This window comes from Rhinopithecus bieti, unplaced genomic scaffold, assembly GCF_001698545.2.
Source record: "Rhinopithecus bieti isolate Rb0 unplaced genomic scaffold, ASM169854v2 scaffold_77291, whole genome shotgun sequence".
Classification (NCBI taxonomy): Eukaryota; Metazoa; Chordata; class Mammalia; order Primates; family Cercopithecidae; genus Rhinopithecus; species Rhinopithecus bieti.
The window spans coordinates 235,261-252,021 of NW_016829743.1; the positions used below are offsets into that span (position 1 = coordinate 235,261).

The 16,761-nt window shown below is 41.6% G+C and overlaps 1 protein-coding gene and 1 pseudogene across 2 annotated transcripts in view; one reads left to right on the forward strand and one right to left on the reverse strand.

The window, feature by feature from the left end:
* LOC108524055 (protein SET-like) overlaps nt 1–14,884 on the reverse strand; it is a 27,126-nt pseudogene extending 12,242 nt beyond the window's left edge.
* Nucleotides 14,818–16,761, forward strand: part of SLAMF1 (signaling lymphocytic activation molecule family member 1) — a 37,858-nt gene continuing 35,914 nt past the window's right edge. The window contains exon 1 of one of the 2 annotated variants that reach the window (XM_017864886.1): nt 14,818–15,264. In XM_017864886.1, coding sequence (XP_017720375.1) covers nt 15,189–15,264 — 76 coding nt within the window. In that variant the 5' untranslated portion in view covers nt 14,818–15,188. The remainder of the gene's footprint in view (nt 15,265–16,761) is intronic. The other variant, XM_017864887.1, reaches the window with a different exon arrangement.

Below are 16,761 nucleotides of genomic sequence, written 5' to 3' on the forward strand. Positions count from 1 at the left end.
AAAAAAAAAAAAAAAAAAAAAAAAAAAAAAAAAAACCTCACACAAAGGATCAAAAAAATAAAGTTGGTTGTTTGAAAGGATAAACAAGATTGATAGACTGCTAGCTAGAATAATCAAGAAAAAACAAGAAAAGATCCCAAATAAGCACAATCAGAAATGACAAAGGTGACATTACAATTAATATTGCAGAAATACAAAAGATCCTCAGAGACCACTATGAACGCACACAAACTAGAAAATCTAGAGGAAATGGATAAATTCATGGAAACCCATAATCTCCTGATTGATCCAGGAAGCAATTGAAATTATGAACAGACCAATAATGAGTTGCAAAGCTGAATCAGTAATAAAAAAAAATAACTACCAACCAAAAAATGCCCAGAATCAGATGGACTCACAGTGGAAATCTACCAGATGTACAAAGAACAGCTGGTACCAATCTTACTAAAACTATTCCAAGAAATTGAGGAAGAGGGCTTCTTCCTCAATTCATTCTATAAAGCCAGTATCATCCCGATATCAAAATCTGGTAAGGGTATGATAAAAAAAGAAAACTACAAGTTAATACTCCTGATGAACACAGATGCAAAACTCTCAACAAAATACTAGCAAACTGAATTCAGCAGCACATCAAAAAGACAATTCATCAGGATAAAGTGGGCTTTATTTCTGGGATGCAGACATGATTCAGCATACACAAATCAATAAATGTGATTCACCACATAAACAATTAAAACAAAACCGTATGATCATCTCAATAAATACAGAAAAGCATTCAATAAAATTCAACATCTCTTCACGAGAAAAACCCTCAACAAACTAGGCACTAAAGGAACATACCTCAAAATAATAAGAACAAACCCTGACAAACTCACAGCTAACATCCTATAGAATGGGCAAAATTTGTAAGCATTCCCCTTAAGAACTGGAACAAGACAAGGATGTCCACTGTCACCACTCGTATTCAGTAGAGTGCTGGAAATCCTAGTCAGAACAATTAGGCAAGAAAAAGAAATAAAAGGCATTCAAATAGGAAAAAAAAAAAAGTCAGATTATCTCTGTTCACTGACAACATGTTCCTGTACCTAGAAGGCCCTAAAGATTACTCCAAAAGGCTCCTAGGCCTGATAAATAATCTCAACAAAGGTTCAGGATACAAAATCAATATACAAAAATCAGTAGCATTTCTATACACCAATCACATTCAAGTTGAGAACCAAATCAATAACTCAATCCCATTTACAATAGCCACAAAATATAAAATACCTAAGAATACATTTGACTAATGAGGTGAAAGATCTCTATGAGGAGAGCTACAATACATGTATGACAGAAATCACAGATGAGACAGCAAATGGAAAAACATTCCATGCTCATGGATTGGAAGAGTCAATACCATTTAAATGACCATGTTTCTCAAAACAATCTATGAATTAACAGAATTATTATCAAATTGCTATCATTTTTCACAGAATTAGAAAAAAAATTGTAAAATTCACATAGAACCAAAAAGAGCCTGGCTAGCCAAAGCCATCCTAAGCAAAAGAACAAAGCCATAGGTACCACATTACTCAACTTCAAACTATAGTACAAGGCCATGGTAACCCAAACAGCATGGTACTGGTACAAAAATGAACACATAGATCAATGGAACAGAACATGGAACCCAGAAATAAAGCCATAAACCTATAACCAACTGATCTTTGAAAGTCGACAGAAGTGAAAAATGGGGCAAGGACACTCTATTCAATAAATAGTGCTGGGAAAACAGTCCAGTCATGTGCAGAAGAATGAAAGTGAACCCCTACCCCTCCCCTTATACAAAAATTAACTTGAGATGAATTAAAGACTTAAATGTTAGACTTCAAACTATAAAATCCTAGAAGAAAACCTAGGAAAACTCTTGCAGACATTAATCTAGGAAAGAATTTATGACTAATATCTCAAACACAAATACAGCAAAAACAAAAATTGACAAATGGGAGTTAATTAAACTAAAGAGCTCCTGGACAGCAAAAGAAAAAAAATCAACAGAGTAAATACAACCTACAGAATGGGGGGAAATATTTGCAAACTATGCATCCAACAAAGGACTAATAGCCAGAATCTATCAGGAACTTAAGCAAATCAACAAGAAAGAAACAACCCCATTGTGTTAGTCCATTTTGCATTGCTATGAAAGAATGCCTGAGACTGGGTAATTTATAAAGAAAAGAGGGTTTTTTGGCTCATAGTTCTGCAGGCCATACAAACATGGCACCAGTATCTGGTGAGGCCTCAGGAAGCTTACGGTCATAGTGGAAGGTAATGGGGAGCAGGCATGTCACATGGCAGGAGAGGGAGTGAGAGAGATGCCATGCTCTTTTACACAACCAGCTCTTTCATGAACTCATTATTGTGGGGCGGACACCAAGCCATTCATGAGTGATCTGCCTCTATGACCCAAACACCTCCCACTAGGCTCCACCTCCAACACTGGGAATTACATTTCAACATTTGGAGGTGAGAAACATCCATTTATATCAACCATTAAGAAGTGCACAAAGGACACGAAGAGACACTTCTCAAAGGAAGACAACAAGTGGCCAATAAACATATGAAAAAGGCTCAGTATCACTAATAATCAGAGAAATGCAAATTAAAACCACAATGAAATACCATCTCACACTGGCTAGAATGGCTATTCCTAAAAAGTGAAAAAATAACAAATGTTGGCAAGGATGTGGAGAAAAAGAACACTTATGCACTGTTGGTGGGAATGTAAGTAAGTTCAACCCTTATGGAAAACAGTATGGAGATTTCTCAAAATTATTTTAGAACTACCATTTGATCCAGCAGTCTCACTACTGGGAATCTACTGAAAGGAAAAGGAATAGTTTTATCAAAAAGACACCTGTACTCATATGTTTATTGCAGCACTATTCACAATAGCAAAGTCATGGAATCAACTTAGGTGCCCATCAATAGTGGGTTGGATAAAGAAAATGTGGTATATGTACACAATGGAATACTATACAGCTGTAAGAAAGAATGAAATCATGTCTTCTGCAGCAACATGGATGCAGTTGGAGGCCACTATCCTAAATAAATTACACAAAAACAGCATGTCCTCACTTGCAAGTGGGAGCTAAATAATGGGTACATACAGACGTAAAGACGGAAAAAATAGACACTGGGGACCCCAAGAGTGGGGAGCAAGGGAGTGGGGTAAGGGTTGGAAACTACCTATTGGGTATTATATTCACTATGCGAGTGATGGGTTCAGTAGAAGTACAAACCCCAGCATTGCACAATAACAAATCTATACCTGCACCCCTTGAATCTAAAATGTAAATAAAAAAGAAACTTACTTGGCATAAAAATTTTATTAGCATAAGGTCAAACTTGAACCCTCGGATTCTTTGGGTGGCAGTATAAATTGTTCAAACATTAATCATTCAAGGAACAGCAGAGCTGGGCAATAGTGGGGCCAAAAATCTAAGATCCCAAATAGAGAGCCATGAGACTGTCAAACAGTGGAAGTAAAGTAGGAGGTGGGACTTGACTGTGTAAGCAGGGCTCAGACACAGGACCAAGTTGAGGATTAGCTGAAACAGGGCTGGAGTGGAAGCAGTTTTCCATAAGACACACCCACCAGTGTAACATGTCAGTTTACCACTGCTATGGCAACACTCAGAAATTACTGCCCCTTTCCATGGCCATGACCTGACAACCAGGAAGTTACCACCCTTTTCCTAAAAATTTCTGTATAAATTGTCACTTAATTTGCATATAATTAAAAGTGGGTATAAATGTGAGTGCAAAACTGCCTCTGATCTGCTACTTTGGGCACACAGCCTATTGGGATAGCCTTGCTCTGTGAGTCGTTGTTTAACACCACCAGCTCACCCTTGAATTCTTCCTTGGGCAAAGCCAAGAGCCCTCCTGGGCTAAGCCCTAATTTTGGATCTCATCCGTCTTACGTCAAAAATATCAGGGCCTGTGGAGCCTCAGTGTATAACTCAGGATAAGAAGAGCAGAATCATGCTTATGGAAGGACTCTGATGAGTCTGTTTGTTGACCTAGGCCAGTGGCAAGAAATCTCCTGGGAGCGAGACAACTCAAAGGGCAGAAAGGAGTGGGGAGAAAGAGAAAGCCCCAGGTGAAGGCTGGAGCAGTTTCTAAGAAGACGGGAAAGACTAAGGGAAGTCAAGAGTCAAAAATCCTTAATGATAAGTAGATTAGCATATGGGGCAAGAGCTTAGAAAAAATGTCATAAAAGGAGGGCATAGGACCACCGCTATTCTCTTTCCCTGATCTCTCCTTATCTGGCCTTCTTGCCCCTAGATATGAAGGGCTCCGATAATGGCTTTGCTCAATAGCATGTATCCTGGGTCAGTGTGGTAAGAGGCAGTAGAGATTATATCCAAGTGCTGTGTCTGCTATTTATTTACTGCATGACCTCAAGCAAGTTATTTAACTCTCTAAGCTTCAGTTTCCTCATCTGTGAATCACCTGTGGGTAATAGTAAGGTTAAACCTGGTGCTGAGCTCATGGAAAAGTTCAGCTGCACTGCTGTAGAATTCTCATCTTCTTGCAGTCCCATGACATACCACACCTCTGTGAGCAAGCCAAATTAAGGACCCAGGTTCTTAAAATAGATTCTTGTATTTTAAAGAGTTCAGTAAACAATATAGGAAGCAACAGTAATTGCTTGTCTTTCTCCCAGCCCTCTATTCCAGGGAAGGGTTTTCTGGTGGAGTGGGAGTCTCCTCCAGGAGAAATAGTAGATGTTCTAAGCTGCAGGGAAATGTCTCCACAGAAACTTTCGCTGGAGGTTCTGGCTGGAAGAAAATCCAAGAAGGACAGCTGGGTCTCAGAATGCCATCTGAGCATGCAGGACAATATCCCAGCCAGTTGGGGCCCAAGACAAGACCAGAGTTCATTTTAATAGTGTTTATCCAGGTTCTGTCATCAGAACTGGGCACCATGAGCCATCCTTCTTAAAGACAAATACAACAGAAAAAGAGGCTGCCTCTTAACTGACATATTCACCCCTTGGAAAATGTCTTAAGATAAAACATACTCCTTGTTGTTTTAACTCTATTATCTTGCTCAACAAAGCAAAATTTAGAAACAATAAAACTAAAGAAGGAAGTATGTATCTCTGAGTATGATCTTTAGTTCTTTTACTCCACAGAATGCTTTTTAAAATTTGACATTTTAAACAATCTCTTGATCTTCATTTGTTCTTTTTTCAAGGAGAGATATGAACACAATGTTCTTTAAGAAATTGTTCTTCATTAAACTAGGCAACAACATGTGAGTCATTGTAACGTATTATGTTAAATTTGAAAAAATACAAAACTAGGTGCAACCCAGTGACTGTTGTTACAAATGTGCTTCTGGAATGAGTAGCCCACTGAGGCAAGAAAAAACTTCACTTAAGCCGCTGCTTAGTAAAAGGCACGTGGTGTCTATCCCAGGCACCAGCATCTTGACTGTAATTATTATCTGAGATTAGCCTAATTATCAGATGTTTACTTACGATGATAACCAGAGGCATTTTTTTACTTGAAATTTTATAATAAAGCAAAAAGATAAATTGAAGTGACCAAGCCCACCATACAGAATGAGACCCTCAGAGGTGTTGTATACAATGAAAATAAACACTAACCGCATTTACTGTACTGTGTGATTTTGGTATTGTCTTCCAATCCCTCCACACGTGGATTCTGTGAAACTGCATCAGGTGTGGCCAAGGGTTCAGTTCACATTTTCATTCTGTTTCACATTTTCTGTTCTGATTCATGGTTTACATATACAACTCTTCCTGTTCTCTATTATACACTGATATTTTCTTTATGAAATGTGATAGTCTATGCTGAGAAATTTCAATTCTTTTACAACAGGGCTTTAAAACACTTATTATATAAAGTCCATCTCTCTGTCTTCAATTGCTAAAAGGTCTTAATAGTCTATAGTGTGCTTTTGTCCCTAATTTATGTTGCCAAGTTATCATTGCCTCCAATAGAGATGCCCAGGAATGACATTCATTTGTAGGGTGCCTGAAACATTCTGCTCCATGTCTCTGAGGAGTGTCCTTGATCTTGACCACACAGCAGAACTTCCTGTGCATCCCCAGCTGCAGCTTTATGGGGTTCGCCATTTAATTAATCATGACCACCTGCAGGAAACAATAAAAAGTGGTAGACACCAATGCAAAACGACTTTCACATGTCAGGTGCTGCAGTGAACATCTTACTTGTATTTATGCCATTTACTTATCCCAACAATCCTATGAGATTGTTCATCGTCTTAACTCTGTTACTGATGAGGAAAGCGTGGCTTAGAGAGATTAAGTAACTTGTCTAAGGTGGGATGATTTATAAATAACAGAATGGGGACATGGGCCCAGAACTATCTGACCATGTAGCCAGAGTTCTGAACCAGTCTGCTGCCTTATAAAGAAAGGTTTGGAAAATTGCAAACTTGAAAGCAATTGTGATGGTTAAAAAATGTTGGCAGATTTTCCTTTCTTTCTTTTTTGTTTTCTTTTTTTTTTTTTACAGGGTCTCACTATGTCACCCAGGCTGGAGTGCGTGGCACAAACATAGCTCACTGTAATCTTGAACTTCTGGGCTCAAGCAACCCTCCTATCTCAGCCTCCTAAGTAGCTGGGACTACAGGCATGCGCCACCATGCTTGGCTAATTAAAAAAATTTTTTTTTTTTTTTTTTTTTTTTTTGTAGAGCTGGGGTCTCATTAGGTTGCCCAGGCTGATCTTAAACTCTTGGCCTCAAATAATCCTCCTGCCTTGGCCTCCCAAAGTGTTAGGATTACAGGCGGAAGCCACTATACCTGGATCGCATTTTATTTTCTTTCTTTTGTAGACATTTTCTTCAGTGCTATATTACTTTTGTGATTTTTAAAAGAAGAGATGAATATTAGCTAGGGTTCTCCAGAGAAGCAGAATCAACAGGATACGTATACATAAAAAGATTTATTATGAGGAATTGGCTCATGTGATTATGGAGACTGAGAAGTTTCATGGCCTGCTGTCTGCAAGCTGGAGATCCAGGAAAGCCAGTGGTGTAATTCCAGTTCGAGTTTGAAGGCCTGAGAACCAGGGGAGCTGACAGCGTAAATCCCAGCACAAGGGCTCACTAGGCAGGCGGGAAGCAAAAGGGACAAATTCTTCCTTCTGCCTTTTTGATCTAGTCAGGCCCTCAATGAATTGGATGGAGGGCAATCTGCTTTCCTGAGACACGATTCAAATGCTGATCTCATCCAGAACACCCTCACAGACACATTCAGAAATAATGTTTAATCTGGCCACTTCATAATGCCATCTAGTTGACACATAAAATTAACCACTGGAGGATGGAACCCCAATGTTAAAAAAAGACCACAATTCTTAAATATTTTTCTCTTAACTAGCAGTGTTATCTGATAAAGTCATTAAGTGGTTGACAATTAGATTTGTTATTCTTGGTAAGTATGAATATATTACTAAAGGATGTTTAGAGTCACTATATTTTAAACCAATGGAATGGTTTTCTCATAGTCAGTGCTGGGGCGGGCAGGTAGATGGGGAAGAGGTGGGTGGATGGAGAAGAGGCGAGTGGATGGAGAAGCAGGTGGATTGGGATTCCACCACTGGGCTTCATCTGGAGTTACTCTCCACTATTCACCTCTCTCTCCAGTGGTTCCAGTTAGAATTGTTCACTGAAGATTTCTACCCTATAGCTAGCTTTTCTAAGCAGCTCAAGTGTCCTAGCTCTCCCCTCTTTCCTGGACTCACTTCTGGTCAGCCCACCTCATTGGTGTGACAGTGCAGGAATCACTGCTTTGGACTGCATAAATGGCCCATGAGTATCTCAGAGGGTCATTCAATGACTTCATGGAGCACACAGCGCCCATTCCCCAGCTGTCTCTGTTTCTCAGGGAGGTGACTGGTTAGTTAAGGGCCAGAACTATTCAGAGACAGAAATGAATTCTGCTTCTGATAGTGGTTACACAGGGTTTCCAGGTACTTTGCAAATTATTGTCGTATCTACCACTCTGTCTAAGAAGGAAGACCAGGGTTATGGGAGGCAGTTTTTGGAGCACAGAAAAGATCTGAGGCTGGTGACTGAATAACCACTGTCACCAGTTCCTGAACCCTATTTCTTCCTAGAAGGAGTAGAGTGGCATGGGCATTTCCCTTTCTTTAACAATGTATGCCAGTAAAAAGCAGGCTAGCAAATTACATGACTGCTACATGAGGTCATTTGAAAGGTAGTAGGAAGCACCCCAGTCCTACCAAGAATGCTTCTAAAAATGCTGTGGAGAGAGTCTGTGAAGCAGTGACTCTTTCTCGGTCACAGTCACCCCTTAAGGGACATGAAGAATTCCAAGTCAGTTCAGCGCAGGCCCCAGGAAGGGAGGGATCCCCACATATTGGGTCTGGGGTCTGGAAGGATGGAGGAGCATCAATGGAAATGACAGCAGTTTGGAGAGGAAGTCCTCAGATGGCAAAGACCCTCAGATGTCTCTCCACTTCCAGACTCCAGTGCCCTGAAGCAAGTCTGAATTTCTCACTGATGTGAGAAACCTGGTGAGGGCCTTGCAGTGGGCAATCCCAGTACCACAGACAGGATACAGGGAAGAAGGCACTGCCAGTGGGATTTTCATCTCTCCTGCCCAGGCCTGGTCACTCAGCTCATCCATCTGGCTAGGGAACTGATGGCAGACACGAACATTCAGCATAAAGGAGTTGAGTAGAGCCTGAGCCTGGATCTGGGCTAGAGCCACTTCAAAGCCCAGTTTTCTCTCCACTCTCCCCTCAACCCTGACAGCCCCAGCGCCACAACAAGGCTATCTGGTTGACTAGTCTGCTCAGCCTCCATATCAGCCATCTGCCCTGTGGGCTTCCTCATCTCACCCAGCAGGGCGGACCCCAGGGTGTTTTTTCCCAGTGCTTTCCCCAGGCCAGTTTTAAACTCTTCAATCAGGTCTACTAGGAGAGGTTTCAGAGTTTGGGGGAATTCTGTATTTTCATTTTCGTTTTGCAGGGTTTTTTTTTTTTTTTTTTTTCTTATCCAGATAAATATGCTCATCATGAGGTCCATGTGGCCAGGTGATCTGGCCTTAGTGGCCCTTCTCTGTGGGGTCAGTTCATTCCATAGGGGACCTCTGGTCAGAGGCTATGATGATGATGACCATTGGCTGGGAAGCCAAGACACTCAGGAACAGTCCAGCCCAGACACTGTCAGGCAGGTGATATTGGCACCCATAGCCATAGTGTCAGGAGAGAGAGTGGCAAGTCTTAGGGACACATTTAAGAGTATAGGAGGTGTGGCACATATACACCATGGAATACTATGCAGCCATAAAAAAGGATGAGTTTGCGTCCTTTGTAGGGACATGGATGGCAGCTGGAAACCATCATCTTAGCAAACCTATCACAAGAACATTGAAAACCAAACACCGCATGTTCTCACTCATAGTGGAACTGAACAATGAGATCACTTGGGATCTCGGGAAGGGGAACCATCACCACACTGGGGCCGTATCATGGGCGAGGGGGAGGGAGGGAGGGATTGCACTGGGGAGTTATATATGATATAAATGATGATTGATGGTGTGACGAGTTGATGGGTGCAGCACACCAACATTGGCATAATATACATATGTAAACCAAACCTGGCACGTTATGCACATGTACCCTAGAACTTAAAGTATAATAATAAAAAAAAAAACAAACAAACAAACAAAAAAAGAGTATAGGAGGTAGGAGATGTCTTCGATGGATAACCCATTTGAGGTTTTTTGGGGAAGGCTATTTTCCACAGAAAAGTAGTCCTCCTCACTCTCAGGGTGGGGCTCTGCATCGCCAAAGGGAAAGAATGGTGCTGAGCCACAGACATGGGAGGCTAGGACAGGAAACAGTGCTCACCTAGGATTCTCCTATTGCCCACACTGTGGCCTGTGCCAGAAGGAATGTTTCACAGATAATGAGCCATTGGCCTACACGAGCCTGAAGACTGGCTAAGATTCTTGCTCGGTATAATGCAAGTGGTATGGTGAATGGATAGAGCACAGACTCTGGAGTCAGATAATCCAGGGTTTGAATCCAACTCTTGCTTTTTTTTTTTTTTTTTCTTTGGCTCTGAGCCATTGAGCAAGTTATTTAATAGCAGCACTATACTTCAATTTGTAAAATGAGGATAATTATTCCTGCTTCTTACTGCTACCAAGATTAATGAAATAACACATGTGGAAACCCCAGGCATCCAGGGAGTTCAATTAGCAAGCTTTCCTTCCTCCTTATCCTCTTGAGTATTCATGGTGATAAATACTCACCAGGAAAAAGGAAAGAGCTCTGATCAGTGTCAGGATTCCCAAGTTTGGTCCAGATTCTGCCTTACAAATGCCACTAGCTCCTTAGTAGGGCTGTTAGGAGGATCAAATAAGGCCGTGAATGCGAAGGCTTTTGAAAACGACTTTGTAACTACAAGGCACTATCATCTGTGTATCTTCTGTTGGTCTATTGATATCTGCTCTTAATAGCTGAAGGAAGCAGCTCAGTATACTAGATGTACTAACTGCAAATCTCTGGTCAGTCACATTGTCCCTCAGATCCTGTATTAGTTTCCTGTGACTGCTGTAACAAATTATCACAAACCTGATGACTTAAAACAACAGAAATTCATTCTCCTACCATTCTGTAGGCCCAAGGTCTAAAGATAACATATTGGCAGGGCATGGCTCCTTCTGAAAGCTCCAGGGGAGAATCTTTCTGTGCCTCTTCCAGCGTCTGGTTGTCTCTGGTGTTCCTTGGATTGTGGCTGCATAGCTCTAGTCTCTGTTCTGTCTTTTCACATGGCCATCTTCTTTGTGTCTCTGTGTGTCCTTTTTCTATTTCTTATAAAGAGGCACTACTCTCATTGGATTTGGGGATCACTCTAATTCACCCAACATAATCTCATCTCAATTCTTTCCTTAATTACATCTGAAAGATCCTTATTCCAAATAAGGCCACATTCAGACGTTCCAGGTGAAGAAGAATTTGGGGGCAGGGAGGACTCTATAGAATCCACTCTAGAATCTCAGAACCTTCATCTAAACCATTTCTGACCCTCATTCAATGTATGTTTTTATTGAGTTCTAGATTGCACCAAACAGGAAAACTCTTCAGACAGTGCTTAGCATTAGCTCAGTTTTCTGTGCAGAGGGGATCCCGGAGGTCAGAGTGGAGATGCCTCATGGTGAGGCTGGAGTAGGGCTAATTCTGGAAATGAGAGGAAGGGCAAAGTAAACAAGAGAATAAGTGTCTGTCTTTGAGAGAGAATGGCTTGAAATGAATAGACAGCATGCATTCCAGGAGCCGTGCAGCTCGAGGAGAGAACACCAGTCTTGAAATCAGACCTGGATTATTGGTTTCCCATTTTTACAGGATCCTAGTATTCTCACATCATTTAGTTATTTCAACTGATATTTTATGAATATGTAGACAGTATGCCATTCACTATTTGGATTCTCAGTTATTGTAACAGTGGTGTGTTGGTAAATGGTTAACCATAATGAAAGATAATGTATGCATATACGTAAATGAGTTTGTTATAAATTTTGCTTATATGAAGAATGTGTAACATGCAATTTATAAAATACAATTTATTGTATTTTAGCAAAATGTACAATCCCCTTTATTGTAAATTCCATACAGCCACTGATTTCACAGGCTGCTTGCTTTCATATTGGCTTAATTCATATCCACAGCCGAACTGTGGTTACAATTGACAAAGGAATGTAGTTCCAAGATGAATGTTGGTTAATGTCTTTTTTGAAGTTAAAGAAATGTGAAACAACAAAAATATATGTTGGAACATCACTTGCTCATCAGTGACACTAGTGACTTTTGCTGAATCAGATGATAGTTTTGAATACTGGAAAATGTTTCCTCAATTTTTTATGCTAATCCCAATGTAAGAGCCACAGTCATAGCACACATTTAAGTGTACTCTGCATCATTATGTTTTCTCTATTACTTTCTTACATTTAGACAATCAACAAAACAATAAAGTTCTGATTCATATTGCTTGCTGATTTCCGTGGCATAAACTCTCATCATGGCCAGTTTCAAGTTCCCGACATAATGCCATTGAATGCAGAGTGGGGAAGACAGGTCCAGAAGCACCAATGATCCAGTATTTAATTTCCACTCTAGACACATAAGAGATGTCAATTACCTCAAGAACGTAGATATCAGTAATGTCATAACATAATTAAGAAACAATGAGCTTTGAGATTTTATTCCCTCTGTTTAGTATAATTTATTTAGTTGCAAAGTTTCTTTTAAAGTCAGGGTTTTGCTCTGTTGCACAGGCTGGAGTGCAGTGGCTATTCACAGGTGTATTAGTCCATTCTCACACTGCTCTAAAGATACTACCCAAGACTGTGTAATTTATAAAGGAAAAAGGTTTAATTGACTCACAGTTCCACATGGCTAAGGAGGTCCCAGGAAACTTACAATCATGGCAGAAGGCAAAGGAGAAGCAAGGACCTTCTTCACATCACAGTAGGAGACAGAAGTGCAGCCAAGAGCAGAAAATATTGCCTTCTAAAACCATCCGATCTTGTGAGAACCCACTCACTGTCTTAAGACCAGCATGGAGAGGAAACTGCCCCCATGATCCAAAACCTCCCACCTTGTCCCTTTCTCAACACTTGGGGATTATGGGGATTACAATTTGAAATAAGATTTGGGTGGGGATACAGCGGCAAACCACGCCAACAGGCATGATCATGATAGTCCATTCTCACACTGCTATAAAGATGCTACAGCCTCAAACTCTTGGACTCAAGGGATCCTCATGCTTCAGTCTCCCAACTAGCTGGGACTACAGGCATGTACCACCACGCCCAGCTTAACTGTAAGTTTATATAATTTAATTTAATTTTATATGTTTAATAATGGCCATGTTCATCAAGCACCTCACAAGCTTTCTGAAAATCTATTTTATTTTATTTTAAAATTTTTGTAGACATGAGGTCTCACTATGTTGCTCAGACTGTTTTCAAACTCTTGGCCTCAAAGGTTCTCCCACCTAGGCCTCCACAAGTGGTGGGGTTACAGGCGTGCCACTGTGCCCATCCAGATTCCTGAAAATTTAACAGTTCTATTAATTGTTGAACATGCTGGTTCAAGCACACACCACTGGGAATAGTTGTGAGGAGGACAGTTGAGTGCTGGGGGAAGGAAGGAAGAAAACAGTGAGGATAAAGAACAAGTTCACATATCCCACCAACTTTTATTACCTGATCCCCATGGGGAGGCCCATCAGAGAGTGCCTATGACCTGTTACAATGAACTCTAAAAACACTTCCCTACTCTTTCAAGTCTCCCTGTGAGCATTGGTTACACTTCCAGTATCCCATTCTTATAGTTTAACTCATGAAAGAGGGCGGGATCTTCCTTCTGCCAATACTAGTTCCTTCTCCTCAATGAAAAGTTAGACACAAACTCTAAAATAAAGGCAACTCCCAGAATACAACACAGCCCCAGTTAAATTAAAAAGGCTTTTATCCAAAAGACAGGCAATAACAAATGCTGACAAGGATATGGAGACAAGGGAACCCTTGTACACTGTTGGTGGGACTATAAGTTAGTACAACCACTGCGGAGAATGGCTTGAAGTTTCCTCAAAAAACTAAAAATAGAGCTACCATATGATCCACAATCTCACTGCTCGGTGTACACCTAAAAGAAAATAAATCAGTATATTGAAGAGATATCTGTATTCTCATGTTTGTTACAGCACTATTCACAATAGCCAAGGTTGGAAACAACCTAAGTGTCTATCACAGATGAGTGAATAAAGAAAATGTGGTACATACACACAATGGAGTACTATTCAGCTAAAAAAGAATTAGATCCTGTCATTTGCAACGACGTGGATGGAACTGAAGATCATTATGTTAAGTGAAATAAGGCAGGCACAGACAGACAAACTTCACACGTTCTCACTTGCTTGTGGGAGATAAAAATTAAAACAACTGAACTTGTGGACATAGAGAGTAGAAGGATGGTTACCAGAGGCTGAAGAGTAGTAGGGGTTGGTGAAGAAGCGGGGATGGTTAATGGGTACAAAAAAATAGAAAGAATGAATAAGAACTAGTATTTGATAACACGACAGTGTGACTATAGTCAATAATAATTTAATTGCACATTTAAAAATAACTAAAAGTATAATTGCATTGTTTGTAACACAAAGGATAAATGTTTGAGGTGATGGATACCCCGCTTACCCTATGTGTCTAATAATCACACATTGTAGTAATACCCAATGTGTGATTATTACACATTGCATGCCTCTATCAACATATCTCATATACCCCATACATCTATATATATATACCTACTATGTACACACAGACGTTAAAAATTAGGAAAAAACAAACACAACAATGAGACTGAGCTGGAAGGATGGAGCTCTGGGATAGATTTGTCCTACATCCCTGCCTGGGAGGGAATCCACACACATGCGAGAAGACAAACTAGGAGCATGGGACACTAAATTATACCACATTGCACTCACTGGGGTCACAGGGTTTCTTCCAAGTGACCCGCACTTGCCCATCCCATCTCTCTGTGACAGTGGCACCTGCACCAGACTACATGTTGAGGTGTTATCTGAAATTACGAAATAAAACAGAAGTAAGAGTTCTATGAGCTCATCAAAATGCAGTCATCTAAGTTCAGCTGTGAACTGCCAAATCTGAGGAGTGATCTGACAAACCATCTTTTCTTTGCAATCCAAGAAGACTTACCGGAGAGAACTGCTCAGATAATCTGCAACATCCGGTTCCTGGGGACAGCTAAGGAAAGAAGCAGGGGTGCATGTTTCTGCCCAAAGCTGGGGTTTGGCCGAGGTGACTACACACCCCCTTTCCTGACTCCCATAGGCTAAGTGCCTGACTTCTTGAGAAGCCTGCTTCTTGAGAACAAAAAAGTGATTGAAAGCCTCATGGGAGATGAGCAATCCTCAAGACACAAGCAGAAAAAGTCCCGGTGATACAGGAAGCGGGTTCAGGAACCTGCTGGTTCCTGATACATAAATTAGACAGCAGAGGCAGCACTGCATGACACGAAGCTCGCTCCTGCCTAGCATCTGTGAGCAGCTGCCAGGCTCTGACCAGGACCCTTTCCTTCTCCTCACTGGCTGATGGATCCCAAGGGGCTCCTCGCCTTGACCTTCGTGCTATTTCTCTCCCTGGCTTTTGGGGCAAGCTACGGAACAGGTGAGTGTTCATCTGCCTGATGGTTTGAGTCCCACGTTAGCTGCCTGGAATCAGCATATCTTTGTGGATGGAGAGAAGGTGCAGGGCTGGGGATTGTGTTTGGTCACTCTTCCTTAGGGACTGGCTGTCAGTTTCAACTGCCTCTTTCAAAGAGGAAGGAACATTATGAGTTCCTGGGCCCTTGGGTTTCCAAGACTCAACCCCACCAACCCCAGTTTCCAAGGAAATGAGGAGCTCTAAGCCAAAGGCTCCAGTCACTTTTCTGACCAGTCTTAGGGTGACGGGCTCTGGTAGAAGTCCTGGTTGAGTGGTTGGTTTTACATGGGCATTCTTCTGACAAAGATCCAGCCTAGAGAGACTGAGCTGGATGGAGTGAGCTCTGGGAGATGATTTGCCCTACATCCCTGCCCTAGGAGGGAATCTGTGCCCATGCAGGCTGACAAACCAGGAGCATGGGTCAACAGAAAGCATTGGCTAGAGTGGGAAGAGAGAGTAGAAGTGAAAACTCCAGGCTTTTGGCTAATAACCAGCAGTGACCACAGTGCGGTCATACTGGTGTGTATTTTCTTGGAAGAGAAGGTCCAAGAAAGCAAGAGGGAAGAAGTTGGGATTTCTGGAGCCTAGGGCTGGTTACAGTATGCGGGAAATGCAAATTGGGGACCCTCAGAGAGTAGCTCCAGCAGGAAGGCCAGACAAGGGCTACCTTTGGATCTGGACTCTGTTCCTGTCTTTCTGGATATCTTCTTCCCAAGGCAGGCTCTTGCTTTCTGTTTAGAAGTATCAGGGCTATGAGAAAAGGTATTTGAGAAAGAAAAAGCCAAGCAAGAAGTGGACTTTGGACTGCCTGTGTGAGTGGGGTGAGAATCTCTTTCTGCTTATTTGTTTAGACTGTGGGAGGTAGCCTGGAGTAGAAGAGGTGGCATTACGGACAGTGGGGGAAATCCTGAGGCCCAGGGTGTTTTAAGCTTGGGGTTTTCAAGACCGCAAATCCAATATGGACTTTTCCAGGAAAAGCACCGAGATATACCAGGGATGTGGGGGTACTGCACAATGGATGTGTCTTTTACCAGACAGTCAGATGAACAGGGCTTGCTCAGCCACTTTCTTTTGGAATCTGCAGACCCATGGGTCATACTTCCCAAGGTCTAGGAGAGACAGAACTGAGCTCAGGGCTCAGAAAACCAAACTGAACCACTTTAAGTGGTCACAGGGAAAGCCAAGCTTCCCTTGTTGCAACCAATTTGTGACTGCACCATTTTTGGAGCACTTCTTGGTGACTATAAGGAGTGATGGTGCTGAACTGTGAGCTGGACTTTTCCATCTCTGTGCTTGCTAGCCTCTTGGCCAGCCTGGCCCATAGCATCTTAGGCACTGCTGACCAATAGCTGGTCCTATTGAGGCTTTGGAAGTCACCGGTCAGGGAGAAGCAGCCCAGCCTCACAAGGCAAGTCTATCCAATCGGAGGCTGCTCACTTCATTGCATGTTTTCTTCTTTGA